This window comes from Crocodylus siamensis, chromosome 10 (genome assembly GCF_052110815.1).
Source record: "Crocodylus siamensis isolate JL-2025a chromosome 10, ASM5211081v1, whole genome shotgun sequence".
Taxonomy (NCBI): domain Eukaryota; kingdom Metazoa; phylum Chordata; order Crocodylia; family Crocodylidae; genus Crocodylus; species Crocodylus siamensis.
In genome coordinates this window covers 9,909,188-9,927,502 of record NC_143404.1, presented here as the reverse complement: position 1 = coordinate 9,927,502, position 18,315 = coordinate 9,909,188, and the positions used below count along the sequence as shown (strand labels likewise).

General features: G+C 45.1%; 1 protein-coding gene across 4 annotated transcripts in view; it reads left to right on the top strand.

Annotated features, from left to right (window-relative positions):
• The window catches only part of TCF7 (transcription factor 7), a 105,067-nt gene extending 89,058 nt beyond the window's left edge, over positions 1–16,009 (top strand). For 3 of the 4 annotated variants that reach the window (XM_090064184.1, XM_090064180.1, XM_090064182.1), the window contains 3 exons: positions 2,035–2,083; positions 3,224–3,296; positions 11,884–16,009. In XM_090064184.1, coding sequence (XP_089920310.1) covers positions 2,035–2,083; positions 3,224–3,296; positions 11,884–12,205 — 444 coding nt within the window. In that variant the 3' untranslated portion in view covers positions 12,206–16,009. The remainder of the gene's footprint in view (positions 1–2,034; positions 2,084–3,223; positions 3,297–11,883) is intronic. The other variant, XM_090064183.1, reaches the window with a different exon arrangement.
• The last annotated feature ends 2,306 nt before the right edge of the window (positions 16,010–18,315 follow it).

Sequence of the window (18,315 nt, the reverse complement as noted above, 5' to 3'; positions counted from 1 at the left end):
CCCACCAATAACTTCCCCTCTGCCTCCAGGCACTACTTCCTACTTGGTGTAACAAGTGAGACAACACCGCAGAGTCCCAAAGGATTTCACCTCCGAGCCCCACAGTGCACAGGAGCACACTCCTTTCTGCACAGCAACCCAAGGGGGCTCCTTATGGCTTCCCTCCCCTTGCTCGGTCAGAGACCAGCAGGAGAGAGATGAATACATGTGGAGAGAGGATCTAATTTGTCATTTCCCTGAAGGCTGACAGATTGCATGTGCTGCACTCATGTTACCAGTCTGGGTCCTCCCGTCTCTCCAGCTGTCCTGAGGTGTTATTCCTATTGCTGTAAGAAGCAGCATTTCATTCCTCTGAGGACCCCGATTAGCTCAGCCAAGAAAATTTTTTCAAAGAATTGTTTTAAGGAAATCTTTTTGCAAAAATTTAGTTGATCTAATAGAAGATATCACCTCTCCCACGAGTTCTGGTTCCATTAGCTCAGCCAAGCAACTAGTACAGCTGGGCATCACTGAGGACCGAGCTTTTGCCCACAAGCACCCACTGGGCAATCACAGTGGTCCAACCTCAGTTTCTCCTCTTCCACCTGTTGAGAACACACTGGATGCTGTGGTCACTAGTGCTTTGAGGACAACACTAGCAGTAACCCAGGGGAGGGCTCTTCAGATTAACAGCCACTCAGCTCAGGAGTTGGTGGGGGAAGCCAGCCCCTCCTCTGGGTTCCTCTGAGGGACCCTGTATAAAGCCACTTTCACCGCCCCCATTGCTGCTTCCCCTCTCACCTCCCTCTGGGAGGCTTTTCCTCCAGTTCTTGCTCCTCTTCTGCAGGCAGTCCTCTCTCCTGTGGGCTGTTCCCACTAGAAGTTCCTGAGCAGCAGCCTTCCTATCACCTCTGTTGCAGGGCCAGCAATCAGCCCCAGCTGAAGAGGTGGTGAATCTCTGTTAACCCCCCAAGTGCCTGAAATAGCATGAAGCAGGCAAGGTTCTTTGAGTCAATGTGATATCTTGTATTAGACCAACTGAATAGTTGGAAGAAAGTTCTTTGCAAGCTTTCAGGCATAGTCACCCTTCTTCGGGAGTCTCGGCTGCTCTGAGACTGAAACAGCATGAGGCCTGTATTCCCTGTGACAGGCACTTCAGTAGAAAGCAACAGTCCTACAAGCCTGCTGAGCCAGTCTTGTCACATAGGTCATGACTTTGGACCTGTGCTTTAAGCTTGGAACATAGCAGGTGAAGGCCAGGCAGGGCTTCTGTTGCTGAAGGGTGGGGTTGATGATGACGGTTCCTTTCAGGCCTGACTCATTTAACTGTGCTGGTGTGTCTCCCTTTGCATTTCAAAAAGATAGCATCAGGATTTCTGTGAAGCTTGTTGCTCCAGTTGTTAACAAGATGCTTAAAAATCACGTTAAAAGAGTAGATTCTTCCTCACCTTTGAAGCAAGGTAGCACTAGCCCAACAGGCAGTAGAGCAGAGGTGTTCCCCACACTTTCATTATCTTGCATATGCCAGTAGCGTTCTGCCGTGTCAAACTGTATCTTGATCATGACCAATGGAAGGTATGTGTATTGATGGAAGACGTCTTTGACGAAAGGTTCATTTTTTTTTATCATCAACTTTCTGCCGATGTTATCATCAGGCATAGGTTAAATAAGTTCAATTCTGCTCCAATAATGTGAATGACTGGTGAGCAAACAGCCAATCAGGTGACATAGAAAGATCTCTTGTTTCTAGCACCCCAAGTGAGGTCATCAGTGGAAAATGAGATAGCCGAAAGAGGGAAGTGTACTTACATAACTCATACTATAACACATTGGCGTTGTCTGAGTCTGTTACTGTCTCTCAGCATTTAGTTTAAGCAGGAGAGGGGCATGTTTTTAATTTCAGGGATGCAAGACTCAATCCTCGTGGGGAATTAGAGAGGCTGAGACACTTGACAGTTTTGCCTATCCCTTTGCATCTGTGTTACTCGAAATACTGAGCAGCCTGCATGAGGTCTCTGAGTAGACACTGACGTGCTTTTTCCTCTTGCATCCTAGGGAAAAAAGAAAAGACGGACAAGAGAAAAACAGCAAGACTCCAGCGCAGGTAAAATCTCTGGTACAAAGCCGAGTGTGCTTCTTGGTAGTCACTTTTTGTTGTTGTTGCTGGGAATGGATTGAGCCACCAAGGCAGCAGCTGTAGTTGGCATCCTTGTTTTACCAGAAGGCAGCAACTCTTGTCAGCTGTTGTAACCAGGAAAGTATGGTAGACTCCTAAAGCAGTGAATTGTATGTAAGCAACTTCACCCTGTTCCAAACATACATGTTAATCAGAACAGGAGAGATTCATGACAACGGAAAAGGCTATTGCTTGTGGCTATTGCTCATCTTTAATATAAGCCAGGGGAAATGCTCCAGAAGCTGTGACAGGCAGGAGTGAAAAGGGACTCATCTCTTGCATGCATCAATAGTGTGTGCGAGTAATTGCTGTGAAACCTCTTAAAGGCCACCCCAGGGACCACGCATCATTTCCTAGTAAAAGCGATCTAAAGATTAAATAGAACTGTATGCACAACCCTTGGGGAACTTTAATATGTATGCTTGCTCCAGAGATCTGTTTGTTAGAGATGGTCCTTACTACAGGTTTCGCAGCACGTACACACACACACAAAAACACTTACTTGTGCACTAGCCTGTGCTACTTCCCTCATCTCTATTTCAACCCAAGGACTCCGTTCAAAGGCAGGTCATTTAACCATTACTGGAAAGGCATGGAGCAGGTAAGGATTTGAGCACAGGAGGCAGTAGGTGGCTGTTTGACTGGGCAGTTTCAAAATGAAGTCAGACGTTCCATAAACAGCAATGGATTTTCTGGTAGTTTCTCATGTTTCCTGCAAGAGCCTGTTGATGGCCTGGGCCTGGCTCTGTGGCAGGAATGGCTGAGGTGACAGGTAGGAGGGGATGCTCTAGGTGAGCAAGAACAAACTACAACATCAGTAAGAGAAGGCCAGTTCCTGAACATCTTTCTTCTCTCCCTTACTGAGGGGATCACTCTGATATTTGCCTAACACTGACTCTTTTCCAGGAGTGGTGATGTCAGAATATTTCTGTTGCTGAAAGTTGGATTTTAGCCTGGTAGTTATGTCTGAAGTGGCTAAATTGATGTTGCATCTTTTCTTCCTCCTGCTCCTCCTCCTCTCTGTGTCTCTGCCTTGCCATTCTCCGCCACGCATGCTTCTGTGTTCAGATCCCGCCTCTCCTAAGAAATGCAGAGCTCGCTTTGGCCTCAACCAACAAACGGACTGGTGCGGCCCATGCAGGTGTGTATCAGAACTCTCCACTCTGCTTGTAGCGTCTTTCCCTGTGCGCATTGGTTTTTTCGCTGTGTATGGTTTTATTTTTCATGCATGTTCCTACAGTTGCCCTTACTCCTGACTCAAACTAGTGGCACTGCTAAGGATTGCTCCCTTCAAGCCCTTCTTGGGGTTTCAAGGCCATACGCAGGTATTTTTGAAGGGTCCACACACAAGTATGACCAGAAATTTAAACCGGTGTTGCTAAAGCCAAGAAGTCCCACCTGTGCATCTTGTTCTGGGTCAGCAAATGTCATGTAGAAGTTTACAGGTTGATTTATTAAAGTTCCTACTTCACTGGTAGAAAAGAGGCTCTCTCCAGGGTAGGAGGCCCTGCAAAACGGAGGGAGATGAATGTGCATTTCTTACCTAGTTCTCCCAGTTTCAGGCAATGTCCCCATGTTGGGCTTTAATTCCCCTTTAGAGATTACCTGTCACACAGACACTAGTATGGTGCTAGGGAGTGTCTGTCCCTACTATAGCCACTAGGGAGTAATTCAAGTTTGCTTTTTTCCCCATATATTTCTAATTGAAATACATGGGAGGAGCCTGGCTCCTATCTCTGTAGTAACCCTACACCATGCTGCCACTAGACAGTGGAGTAGCCCCAAGCAATGAGATTGTGTAGGGACTCCAGGAACTTCTAAGGGATGAACCAGGGAATAAAATAATGGGGCAGTCCCCTGGCAAGTAAACCCAAGGACAGTTAACTGGGTCAGAGGATCTTCAAGTGGTCCTAGGTGCAAAAGACTCCGGACCTGCTTCTGGATCTATACAAATCTGTGAGGAGTAAACATAGCCTGAGCAAAGGAGAAGGGCATTGTTGTCAGGACAGTCTGCTGCTTTGTAGGTTTGTACAGCACCACATTAATTCTTCTGTCTAGCAAAATCTCAAATATGCTGGCACTTTAAAAGGGGCAAAGCACACCAAGCAGGCTTTTTGCCTGGTTGCACCCTGAAGGCTGCTGTGTAGTTGTTCTGGCCAGGGGACCAATCTATCATAGAGCAAAAAAACAAATTCTTAAATTAACTCCTTGCATTCTCTTCTTAAATGGGAAACCTCTCTCAGGGTGCACGGAGTCTGTATGTTGTTATTCCTTGTGTAATTCTGCTCACATTTTTATAGCTCTGTGAATTCCCCATTCAGATTTCATATGACCCTTCCTTATGATATCACTGCAAGCAGCATTTTTTTCTGATCTAGGAAAACTGGATGGAACTCCCTTGGCATCCTATTAATACCGTACTGTAAACAGCCAGAGCTTTTTTGGCAACTTGGGTCTGTCATCCCAGCAATGCCAGGCTGGGAAGTGAAAGACCAGATAGAGGTGGTGAATGCAGATCTCCCACCCAGCATGACTGCTAGGTCTAAAGGCAGTCCTTATATCTTCTCTTGTGTTATTTGAAATCTCTTACTCAGCTCTAGCACTAACATTTGGCTTTGCCAGCGCTGCTTCCTGATTAACACACATTGCAGGAGTGCTTCTTAGCATGCTTTTTTTTCTTGTTTTTACCCTAATATTTCAAGTCCTGTGTAGTGGCAGCTGTTCTGTAATTCCCTGTACTAATGTACCACAGCCAACTGAAGGGTTTCAGACATGTTATGCTTCCTTGTTACTGACACCTTCCTTTGAAAGAAACTTCCACCAGAGGATTTCCATCCCAAAGCAAGACAGGTTTAACTGACTAAAATGACAAGTGTTCCACCCTGAGAGGTGTCATCTTCTTTTGGCTTTAAAGAGGAAAAACAGAACGTGGTTTGAGTGAAGACACCTTCTCCTTCCCTGCCACTTAAGAGGAAGTTAATGAAATCTGTTTACCTTGACTACAAAAACAGGTTATGCCTGTCCAGGAGAAACCATTTCGTCCCAAGACAAAGTGCAGTTATTCAGACGCCCATGTTCACTGTCCTGGGACAAACCTTGAAAATGTTCGTGGGACAAGAAGTGCTTGCATTTTGTCTCAGGACATTGTGAAGTGCATCTGAATAGAAAATTACATCACTGAACTGTGGTAGAAAAGCGGCAGCACATTCAACCGCTCACTAAACCCTAACTATAAAAGCAGTATGTGTACACGCCAAACCCAGGACTTTTCTGTTCTGGGACAAACACAGGCATAACTCATCCCAGGACAAATGCAACATCTGTTCCTAACCTTAGTGAACCTCTTCCAAGCAATTCATCATATTAACTGTTGGGGTCATGGTATGTTTCCTAGCCACCAGTGGTGGCTAGGATCAGAGTACCTAGGGCTGGAAGGGTCCTCACAAGGTCATCTAATCCAGCCCCTGCTCAGATATGGAAAGTGCTACATTTTATCTGCACTTTGAGATGCAGAATTTAAGCAAGGGCTTGAACTGGAAGCTTTTTTTATAATGTGGAAGGGTCACCAGGATCTTCTCCAGAAGAGGAATTGTTCCCATCACTGCATATAAATCCACATGGGAGAGCTCCACAGTTTTAAAAATATATTGAAAAGCTGTACAGTACCCAAAGCAGAATGACACACAAATGGCCCGCAATACTGTTTTAAGAGACATTATAAGACAACTGAAAGTAAAAAGCATAGAAACAATGAGCCAGGGCACTGTGAGAGTGGTAAGTCCCCAAGAAGAGTTACCACAAGTAGGAAAGCCTGGCTCAAAATACATATTAGCCAAATGTGAGCATTTTCAGAGTCCAGACAGTTTGAGTAAACTGGCAAGGTGGCGAGGTTCACATGGCCATGGGGCATTACTGCAAGGACAGTGAGGGTTACATGCGTTGCTGAAACACTCAAATCAGCATCTGAGCTAACAGGAACCCTAGAGATATGCTTCAGGAGTGATGCCAGGAGACGGGGTGCTGCATGACCCCAGCAGTCCCCCCTGCTCCCAGTGACTCTCTGGGGGAATATGCTTCTCAGGGTGGTTGGCTTGTCCCACAAGGGGCTCTTGGCCTTGAGACCTGCCCTGGCCACATGGGATCCTCACCGGAGTGGTTGAATATGTCCTGTGACTTCAGCAATTTTTTCTGACATTTCCCCACCATAGAGCCTGCTTGGCTTATTAAACTCCATTGAAGAAAGGTGCAGAGCAGAATGTTTTGAACCAAAGATTTGATTAAGGCAATTTCCTTGTATGCCTCACCTTTCCTTCTGATCTTTGTACTTGGCGTCAAAATCTCAGTGTCTTAAGAGGCAGTTCTAGGAACCTTTCCTAGCCCAGGAATTGACTAGTTGGCATGCAGTGGTGCTGCCTTGCATGGTTTAATTACCTAGTACAAGGACAAGTACCCAGGAGATCCACCCTCCAGAGTCAGACAAGTTAAAGATTCCCTGGCTCCTGATTTAATCTCTTCCTCATACAGCACTTCAGGACTAACACTGGCTCTAGGCCACAGGTGGGCAATATATGACCCACAGGCCCGATCCAACCCATCAGTTGGTTGCAACTGGCCCTAGGCAGGCAGCCACAAAGTCACAGGATCTCGCCCATGAGAAGCCAGCATCTCTGGCTGCTGGATCATGCCAGGCATGTCCCATCCCCTTCCACAGCTTAAACTAGCTCCCACCCTGCGCACCATCAGCTGTGGATGTGGCCAGCAGGTTCCAGGTGGGAATGTGGGCATTCGCCTCAGTCTGCAGCTGACGCTGCTGCATTAGCTGTGGTCCTGGGCAGTGGTCCCAGTCCCCACTGGGAACTTGCCTGCAGCATCCACAACTCATGCTGGCATCTACCTGGCACTGCTTCTGCTGCACAGGGCAGGAGGTGGTGTAAACTGCAGAATGGACTGGGATGCTGCGGACTGAGGTGTGCTGTAGCTGCAGGGATGGGGGCAGGGAGAGAGAGAGGGGGGAGAGAAAGGGCATGCTGTAGCTGTGGGGATGGTGGGGGGAAGCAGAGAGAGTGTGTGTGCGAGTGAGCAAGCACATGCTTTGGGCCAGGGCTGAGCTATGATCCACTTCCTGCACACGTCTGCCTGGAAAACCAGCACATTTGCAGAGGCATGTGGGCAATAGATCATGGCTCTGCGCCACGCTTGACCAGAACAGGGCTGAGGTTGGGATCCAGGGGAATGGCATCTGGGAGTGGGACAGGCAGGTAGACAGGGCCAGTCCTACAATCCCAGCCCCAACCCCATCCCCATCCCGGCTGGGATCTGCCTGGGCAGGTTGTGGGGCCAGGTGAACAGGATGGGGCTGCTTAGGGAGTTCTGGTGAGCTGCTGCAGAAGGAGGGTGCTGACCCAGCCCATGACAACTCACCAAAACTCCCCATGTGGCCCACAGGCCCAAGTAATTGCCTGCCCTAGGTGGCCATTAGGCACCTTTGAGTCATGGATACAGCCCAGAATCCTTTATGCTTATCTCAGAGGCCACACAGCAGCTGAAGCAAAACATTCTGGGATCCAGAGATAATGTGGAAGCACAGGAAGGCTCAAAGAGGAGGAAACCAAGTGGGTACAATCTCTACAAGTGATGGGCTGCAGTTCAGAGTGGCTCCAAAGACAGAGAGATTCTTACGTGAGGAGTCGTGCATGGCTACTTACTAATCCTATGCCTAAAGCTACCCTTTCTTAGGGCAGGGGGGGAAAAAAAAAAGACTTGGAGCAAAACAGAAAAAGGCTCCCAAGTGGGTGGCAACTGCAGGTGGGCTAGTAGGAAATGAGCTTTGTGGGCCTTCCTCGTGATGGGGCCTGTGACATCACAGGTCACTTCGGTACTACTGGATGCAACTGGTTTTCCCACTGATATATTACATAAAAAGGAGGTAAATCCCTTACCTCCAGGCTTAAGCCTTTCTTTCCTCCCAGCTGCATTTAAGCTTCCAGTGCTCGGGCCCCACACCCATTCTGCATATTACTGCAGCACAGTGGAGAGCTCTACAGAAACCCATGCTAGAGACCACAACCACAGGGACAGCACAAGTCTCTGCAGAAGCTGTCTGCTGTGCTGGAGCAGTGATGTGAGTCTTGGCTCTTTCATAGGGATGTTCCTCTCCACAGCCAAACTATTCATTCAGGTGCCTCGCCCCCTCCACCCTGGGTAACCTAGGAGGGGAAGGGGAGCTCTTGTCAGTATGACATATATACCAGGTCTCCCTGGTACACTGTGTCACCCTTCAAGATGCACATGCAGAAGACTTCATGTTCATGCATCTCTCGTGCTTGCTGCCAGATTATCTCAGAAGTAACTGTTGCCAAACTTGCACATGATGGAAATTCTCATTTATATTTACTTATAAGTGTACCCCATGTAAATTTGGGGTACGCTTGGCAATGCATATTACAGCTATTGCCAAGAGACTGCAGAAAGCATACATATGGAGAGCACTTGCTTTCCTCACCACTCCAAGTGCAACTACCAGTGGCATGAAACAGCCCACAAGACTCCAAAAGGACTTAGAAAAGCAGGCAAAGGATCCCATGTCAAACTGAAACGTCCACAGATTCATACAGAAGTAGGGACAGAAGTATAAATTCCAGCTTTCCCCGATTACCCTCAGTTTGTACTAGTGCAGCTAGCCTTGGAGCTGACGCGAAGAGTCAAATTACAGTAACCCTAAATATGGGCAACACCCTAGATATGCATTAAATTCATATCTGACCTAAGCTCATGTAGTTCCCATTGAGCATGTGGGGGTTACCGTCCATTTACATCAAGTCAAAGTACAGCATACAACTCAGACAGCAAACAGACACCCCTTCTGCACAATAGGACTATTTGGCCACTTATAAAAGAGGATAACTATGAAGTAGCATTACATTTCAGCATTAAATATTGGGCTTTTATTCTCTTGATGTATGTATGCCCAAAATACTGTTTTTGAGCTGCAATTGTGGCTCATCTACATAAGGGGCGCTTTTACACATGCTCCAAGAGCGGTGGGGTGGTACTTTAATTAGAGTGGCTCCAAGAGCCACCACGTCTCCTGTATCAGTGTCTCTGTGCTTAAAAATGGCAGCAGGGGTGCTTGAGCTAAAACTCATTCAACAAGCTTCAGCTCAAGCACCCCTGCCATTTTTAAGCACGGGGACACTAATACACAAGATGCAGGAGACTGCTCAAGCATGGCAATTGGCATGCTCCAGCAGACTCGATTAAACGATCACATTAAGTCCCTGTGTAGACAATTTCCTTCACAATTAAAATGGCTTTAAAGTCTGAATCATAGAAAATGAGGCCTGAAGGGACCTCAGGAGGTCATCTAGTCCAATCCCCTACTCAAGGCAGGACCATCCCCAACTAGATCATTCCAGCCAAGCTGTCTAGTCAAGTCTTAAAAACCTCCAAGGATGGAGATTCCAAACCCTCTCTTGATAACCTCTTCCTGTGTTTTACTACTACCCTCCTCATGAGCAAATTCTTCCTAATACCCAACCTAAATTTCCCTTGCTGCAACTTGAGACCATTGCTCTTTGTTCTGTCACTTGCCACCACTAAGAATAGTCTCGCTCCATCCTCTTTCAAGCCATCCTTTAGGTAGTTAAAGGCTGCTATTAAATCCCCTTTGAGTCTCATCTGCTGTCTATACTAAATAAGCCCAGTTCCTTCAGAAGTCATGTCCCCAGCCTCCTCACCATTTTTGTTGTCCTCCACTGGACCCTCTCCAATTTATTGACCTCCTTTCAATATTGGGGGGGGGGGGAGGGGGGTGCGCAAAACTAAACACAGTACTCCAGATGTGGCCTCACCAGTGCTGACTAGAGGAGAATAATCACTTCACTGGACCTGCTGGCAACACACCTACTTATGCAGCCCTGTATGCCGTTAACGTTCTTTGCAACGAGGGCACATTGGGCTCATATTGTTTGTTGTCCACTGTAACCCCTAGGTCCTTTTCTGCAGAGCTGCTGCCCAGCTAGTCAGTCCCCAGCCTCTACTAGTGCATGGGATTGTTCCATCCTAAATGTAGGACTTTGCACTTTTCTTTGTTAAATGTCATGAGATTCCTTTTCGCCCAATCCTCCAATTTTTCTAGGTCACTCTGAATCCTAGCCCTACTCTCCAGTATATCTACTGCTCCCCCAGCTTGGTGTCATCTGCAGGCTTGTTAAGGGTGCACTCTATGCCATCTTCCAGGTCATCAATGAAGACATTGAACAAAACCAGCCCCAGGACCGACTCCTGGGACACTCCACTTGATACTGGCTGTCAACTAGACCTCGAGCCATTGATTACTATTCTCTTGAGCCCAATGCTTCAGCCACTTTTCTATCCACCTTCCAGCTTGTACTTCCTTAGCTTGCCTGCGAGAATATTGTGGGAGACCATATCAAAAGCATTGCTAAAAGCAGATACATCACACCCACTGTGGTCTTCCCACATCCACAGAGCCAGTCACCTCATCATAGAAGGCAATCAGGTTGGTCAGGCATGACTTGAGCCTTTGGTGAATCCATACTGACCGTTCCTAATCACCTTCTCCAAGTGCTTAGAAATGGATTCCTTGAGGATCTGCTCCATGACTTCTCCAGGGACTGATGTGAGGCTGACTGGTCTGTAGTTCCCTGGAGCCTCCTTTTCCCTTTCCTAAATATGGGCATTGTGTTTGCTCTTTTCCAGTCATCTGGGACCTCTCCTGATTGCCATGAGCAACAGCTCTGCAATCGCATCAGCCAACTCTCAGCACTGTTGGGCACAGCCCATCCAGCCCCATGGACTTGCATATGTCCAGCTTTTCCAAATAGTCCCTAACCTGTTCTGTCCCCACTGTTCGCTGCTCACCTCCTCCCCAAACTGTGCTGCCTGGTGCAGTAATCTGGGAGCTGACCTTGCCTGTGAAGACTGAGATGAAGAAGGCATTGAGTACTTCAGCCTTTTCTACATGCTCTGTCAATCCTCTGAAATGACCATTTCCACACTAGGGCTTAAATATAGTCTCATGGATTCACTTTAAATTCACACCATCAGTTAATGTACATCAAAGGTTAAAAATTACTGACTTACATAAAAAACCTAAAATATCATCATCTTTTTTAGTGGCAAGAAAAAAGAAATGACTTCCAATTGTTGGTCTTTTGGTGTTTTACTCATTCTCCTTACATCTGGTTTAATGCCATTATTATGCTGCCACCTAGTGGGAAGAGTTGGAGTTGGAATGTAAATAAAGAGCAACTTGTCAGCCTACACTAGACTAGCCTAATCTAACCTGATTTTGGCTCCTGCTTTCACTAGAGTGAATCCAGAGGCTTGTCACCCATTCTCTTCAGCTGGTTTATATTCTTATTTGACAATCCTTTGGATTTACATCAGGGAAACTGTGAGCAAGTTGCAGGTCCCTGATGCTGTAGTACATCCAATCAGTCAGCCAAAGACCTTGAGTTTCACTGCCTACATACATGGCAGAAAAACAGAAAGTAGAGAGCAATAGTATTAACAGGCCTGGAAGAAAGGAAAAGCTGTTGGGTGCAAGATGGACTAAACGGGACTTTAAATCTGGTATCCTGTCATTAAGCACAGATTTCACCTGTGTGCCCTCAGTTTGCTCTGAATGCTGCAATGTTTTCACTGTAAATATGACACTATAAATTCACCCTTTATTTACAGATAACTCTCTTCACTGTTCTTAGGAGGAAAAAGAAGTGCATTCGGTACCTACAAGGAGAAGGACGCTGTGCCAGCCCAGTTTCTTCCGATGGAAGTGCTATAGACTCCCCTCCCTCTCCTCTGGATGCACTCCAGTGCATATCTTCTGCTTTTACTTCAGACAAGCTTGCTACTACCCCTGCTGATTTCACCCACAGAGAACAAACCAACCCCTTCCCTATCTCTGTTCACATCAAAACTGCTACCCCCTCACCCAGACTGACCTCAAGGTGCTCATCTATGCCTCATACGTCAGTAGCATCCAGTGAATCCTCAGAGTACAGCCTGGCCTCAACAGGAACATAGTACCATGCTCCAAGTTAAACACTTACTAATGCATTGGGCACTTTGCTTTTACCACATGGTTTTGCTGCCCATTGAAGTAGACTGGAGGCTCATCCAAACAATTCATCATGCCGTAAGACTGCCTTTTCAGAGTCAAGGGACAACTGTATCCCATGCCTCCAAATAATCAAGGATGCTGCAATATTCAGTGTTTCACTCAGTAAAAAGGTAGGACTACTCACCCAGATTAAAAGCACCAATCAGCAAATGAACCTTTTCTCCCCACCCTGAGCTGCTTTTTTACTGCATCATCTACTAATGTAGCAGAAAGCAAAATCTAATTCCCTAGCTTGCTGCAGTAGATGGTATGTGCTATATACCTTAAGCAGTGGTTTCCTTTTCATGCTGCCTAAACTGCTTTGAATTGTAGTCAGTCACAGATCTCTTGTAGCTATCATGTCAGACAGCTGAAAAGCTGGAACAGGAACATTTTTTTCCTTAAAGTCCATGTTTCTGAGAATTAAATGTAGCGAAGCTAGGTTTTAATACGATTGGCTTATAAGCAAAGGTGGATTATTTAAAAGAATGAAGTGAATATTATTATTAAACTTCTTGTCTGAGAACAGGAATCATTGTTTACAGGTAACAGCTGTCTGTGCCAGCATGTCAAGTTCCATTAGCATGTGGCATGGTAGATGAAGGGCGAGAGAGAGGATGCACCAGGTAGTCCAGGAAGCTTGAATTGGCCACTTCGAGATCCAACTGTGGGGTGTTCTTTTGTTTTGAAATACTATAGTAGTGCATCAGCCAAATGTAGATTTCTCATTGCTGCCCAGGTTGTTCATTGTAAGCAACAAAGTTTCTAAAATAGAGCTTGAAAACACTCAAACATACCACCTCTTTGCAGTGAAGGCCCTGCTATTGTTAAACTTTGTACAAAGTATGCAGCAGGGTGCATGAGGACATTAAGATACTAGTGCAAGTGCATGTACAGATATCAAGTCAGACACAGAGCATGGCCTTCACATTGAGAGGTGATTCATAAGGCACCCATGTGTTTGTCACAAGCAAGAGGTGGGGATAGAAAGTGGACATAGGCTTCATTCAACATGATGCTCTTCATGCTCATGAAACTTAGCTCCACACTTCCTTGGCCTCTCCCTCCTAGCAGGTAGGGGGACATAAAGAGTGGCAGCAGTCTCACTGATGCAGGGTCTGGATCTCCTATATTCTCCAACTGCCACTGCTCTGCACCTTAGCTACCACTCTCCATCTTAGCTAGTCTAAAACTAAACCCCAAAAGCAGGTTTGATGAGCTGGTGCACAGCTTTTACCATGCACTGTACATTTTATTAAAAATTCCTACTGTCTACTCACCTTCCCAACTGTCAAATGTCAATACATTCTCTCCAGCTGAAGAACATCTAAGGTTTTCTGCTATTTTATTTATATTTTAAACTTGGCAAACAAACAAACACATAGTACCCCTGCTATAGTAATATAAGTGCATTCCTTGGCGTTCCTCTAGGCTTACACTGTGCTCACTGAGATCAAAATCAAGCCTCCTATTTTGAAAACATCCTAGACTGATAAGGAGAGGAGCAACAACACATTAGGGCATCTATTTTTTCTAGAAAAGACTATACAAAGTAATGAAGTATTAATATTATTACAGTATTGCAAGACATTTTAAAAAGGACCTTTTTAACTGTACAAAATATTTTTGTATCTTTTTCATAAGGCACCACCACAAAAATCTACTGTTCTTACATTGCAAACTTATGTTTTCAATAGCTTTCTGTATCAAAGGCTGAAAGTTACAATGGTGTATTGTGTAGAGCAGCAGTTATTGGGATTTTCCCCATTTTAGTCCCTTTCACCTGAAGTTCTTTTAGAGCAGTGGTGCTCAGTCTTTCCATCCAGTGGGCCAGATGAGCAGTGCCCAGTTCCTCCATGGCTGGGTCCAGCAGATAAACCTAATGCAGCACCAAGGCAGGCCTAGCAGGGAGGGAGTTGCAATCCAGTGGTGTGGAGGAGGAAGAGAGTATGGCCCAGTCCCAAACCTGGCCAGGTGGAAAGGGGGAAGAAGGCATGGTTCAGACAGGCAGGGGGAAGAGGTTATGGCCTGATCCCAACCCAGACAGACAGAGGGAGGGAAGGGATGTGGCCCAGCTCCAACCCACTGCACAGGACTTAGAATTTCAGTAGCGGAAATGGACACTGCATCCTTGCCGTCAAGTATCCCAACCCTTCAGAAGCCCCCAAGACCAGATTTGGCTCACAGGACAGAGGCTGAGCACCCCTGCTGTAGAATGATGGGGGGAGGGATGGTCAGGAATTATCCATGCAAACTTTTACTAGAAGATGTAAAGCTACTGCTGTATTTCTTTTGTTGTGTACAGAGCATAATCCCAGAAGCATGTACAGATTTGAAAGAGTTTATGTAACCATCAGATGATTGGCATAATCTGCATTGAAAGCCAGACATACTTAAAACACCTGTGCTAATCCCAGTCAGAAGGATTAATTCTGCAGCATTTGATCAATATTCAGCTTGCTAGCAATGATTGCTAAGCAGTTCAGGAGACAGCACAGTATAGTGGTTAAAGCAAGGGACGAGGAAAGATTTATCCCCAGCTCTCCAACTGACTCTGAACTCAGTCAGGTTTCTCCAGTGCGGTGTAAGGTGAAAGAATCTTCCCTGTTTGACATCCTCAAGTGCTGGAGAAGTGTCAAGCTCCATTATTGCTGTGACAACAGTTGTGTAAGCTAGTAGTCAAGTACAAGCAAGTAAAAAAATTGAGTGTAACAACTTGTGTTCTGTGGTTATATAAAACAAATGCAACTTCAAACCTCTAACAGGAAGTGCCCAAAAGCAAAAGCAGATACAGCTAACTTGTGTATGTCATGGGGAAACGAGCCCTGCAGCAGCACAAGTACAGTTCGTCCAAAGTTCAGCTATTGGTCAAGAGTAAACCGGAACAGCTACCACTGCATGCAGAGGTCACTGGGAGTTGCATCTGTTTAAAATTTGAGCCCAACTCTGGCCCTGAAGCACTTAGAGGGTCTACCATGGCAGAGGGATAGATTAAAGAGGAAGAAGAGCCATTTTATATCCCAACTTCTGTTCTCAATTGCTTTTCATTTGTTCAGTCTGTTGTAGAATTTGCCGAGTGGGTTCCTGGCTTAAACACACCTATTTTCCAGGCACAGCTTTTCCTCCAAGTGAGGCATTTGCACACCCATGGAACCAGGGCCAGTTATACCCATTCACTGACTGATGTACACTACTATTAGAAGGGCTTAGATCACAGTCTTGTTCTGGTTTGAAACAGAATATACAATTTGCCCTGCTCTTAGTTATTACTTCTTCAGACCCCCGGTGCTTCTTCTGTACCCTCAAGCTACGGCAGCATGAAAGTAGTCTTCTGCCTTTATTGCCAACTCCTGTTTACACTGATTTAACTGAGAGCATAATTTGATCATTCTTTTAAAATCTAGCAGCGAAAGACCTTCAGGGGCCTTTCATACACCAACATATGTATAAATGTGCTTTTTACATCCTATAGTGTTATTACACAAATAGAAACCAAAAGAGAAAATACCAAAAAAAAAGTATGTCTTTAGAAATGATACATGAAGTGTTACTTACTTTCTGTTCTTTTTCTTTTTAAAACGGAACTTTGCCCTAAGGTTTTTACTGCAGCAATATTTTTAGTTCTTAAACAGCAAGTTCACTCCATTTAATTATACATTCGATATCCTGAAACCTGTTTGAATGTAGAAGTCATGGAAATACCACTTCATTAAACCAAGTAAAACCACTATGTATGTAGCAAGGATAAATGTTTTGCAGCTGTACTTTCATTTGTCCAAAAACTTATCCATCATTTGTTGTATTTTTTTTTTTTTTAGTTTTGAGTTTGTATTTTTTGGCTTTCATGTTCAAAATATGTTTATAGCTTTATAAATAAAATAATCTGCCAGGGTGACCATTCAGGATGAGCCACTGGAGATTATAATCCTATAAAAAAGTGATCTCTCGTCAAATTCTTCTGTCAAAAAATGCTAAGAGGATTGGAGTGTTTCCACTATTCATGTGGAAAAAGGCATTTTAGAATAATTGCATGTAGTCTCCTATGAGGAAGTTAACAGGGAGGACAGCAGCAGCTGAAACAGTGATCTGTTTCTATGTACATTGGTTTGATTACCCTCATCTTTTCACACTGCCTCAGCAAAAACACTAGCTATACTCATTCCTGATTATACCTAGGTATAATACCCAGCCAAAGAAGGCATAACTACAGCAGTACAAGAATTATTCCAAGCTGCTTTAGAGCATGAAAGCAGGTCAGACATAGACGTTTTTTTATGCTTTTTCCCTTGATTGTAAAATGCCTATTGCAGCTGCCCGTGCTGCTGTAATTTATGTAGTAACAGGTCTGCTAAGAGTACAACCAACTGCTACTATAATGCTTTAACCTCGCAATCCCTTTTGACTGGCTTGTGCAGACTCTAAATGCAGGTTTGAGTCTTGTAATAATTTCCTAAGCCACCCTCTTCTCCAAACCTGTCTCTAGAAGGTGCTCGCTATAAAGAGAGCAAAGCCAAGGATAACTACTGGATGTAATCTGTACAAAAGTTACAGACGACAGGAGGGACACACTTATCCTCAAGTCAAGAGTGGAGATGCACTATCTGAACATACAACTGGAAACAGAAATGAAGGAAGTACAAATTAGTGGCTCTCAGGTAAGTGTGCATTTTGGAAGGTTGCCTCAAGCTGGTTTGCAAGCCGATGGAACTGCACAAGAAGCCACAACTTGAGCTCCCAGGTGCCATTGTGTAGACTCTTGGGAGTTCTGAAAGAGCCCAGCATTCAGACCGTTTATTAGTGCTTAGCCAAGGTACATGAGAGACTTGCTGTGGGAGGAAGCCAGTCAGTCTACTCTGATATACCAAGGAATAGGACTTGCAGGAAACAAAGTGCCATATACAGGTAGAAGCTGGCCAGGTTTATTCTACTGTTGTAGTTGCCCAGATTTTCTTTTGCAAGGCATCAAGTGTCTTTTTCCGATTCAGTGTCCACCAGTAGCACTATAGGTACATCGGTGAATTCCCAGTATCAGGCTTCATCTATGGGAAGGTTTTAAGATCCAACATAACTGCCCAGATACTCTCCAACATTTTACTGCTGGAAGCTCTCTGTGACCATACTAAGTCACAAGGACAGCACCCTTCATAACTGAAAGCAATGGCAGAATGGTACAAGTCTCTAGTTTCAATAGCAGATGCAAACATTGAGACAGATTTTGCTATTGCTGCCTGATCAGCACAAGATGTTACCGTCACATAAAATATAACACTGGCACACATTAGAAGGGGCCATATTGTAAAAGCAAGAGAATTTCTCCTTGACTTGTATTTTATATGGCTAGAAACAAGAAGAGATTTTCCCTTCTGCTGCCCCAATGCACATGATGACCCAGAAGTACTCTGAACACCATTCACTGCAGATCAACAGTTCTCACTGCACCGAGAATAAAGGTACTTTACACTCAGCCACTGCAAAATGATAAAAATGCATCTCTGCTCCCTCCCAGTGCCCAACCCCTCCCTTTTCCCACAGGTTAATGCTGCTATCCACTGCTCACTTTGTGATACAGCAGAGGCAAGCAGAATGGGTACCAGACCCTAGACTAGCTAGTCTAGCACCTGCTGTTAACAGTGATGAGAAAAGCAGGAGTAGGGTTACTTGTTATGAAGAAGTTTCAGGTTAAAGAAAACTACTGCTTAATTGCCCAGACTTGGAGAGCTCTAGCATAAATCCACTGTAAGAGAGGTAGCCTAACCAGCATATTAAGCCTCTTGGGACAGGTTCATCCTTTGTTACTAGCTATACTACAGGATAAAGAATTGAAAGTGAAGACATGTTCCTCAATACTTAGATTCACCCCCACTTTTTAACAGCAAACAATCAATGGCTTGAATATATTTCACCCTCAAACAGGATGGACTCATTCCACCAAGCATAGTAGATAGGAAAGAATGTGACCTAGGAAGGGTCAGATTTCTTGTGGAAGTGGTTAGCATTAATTCCTTGGAGGCAAGTGGGGCCTCTTCTATCCTAG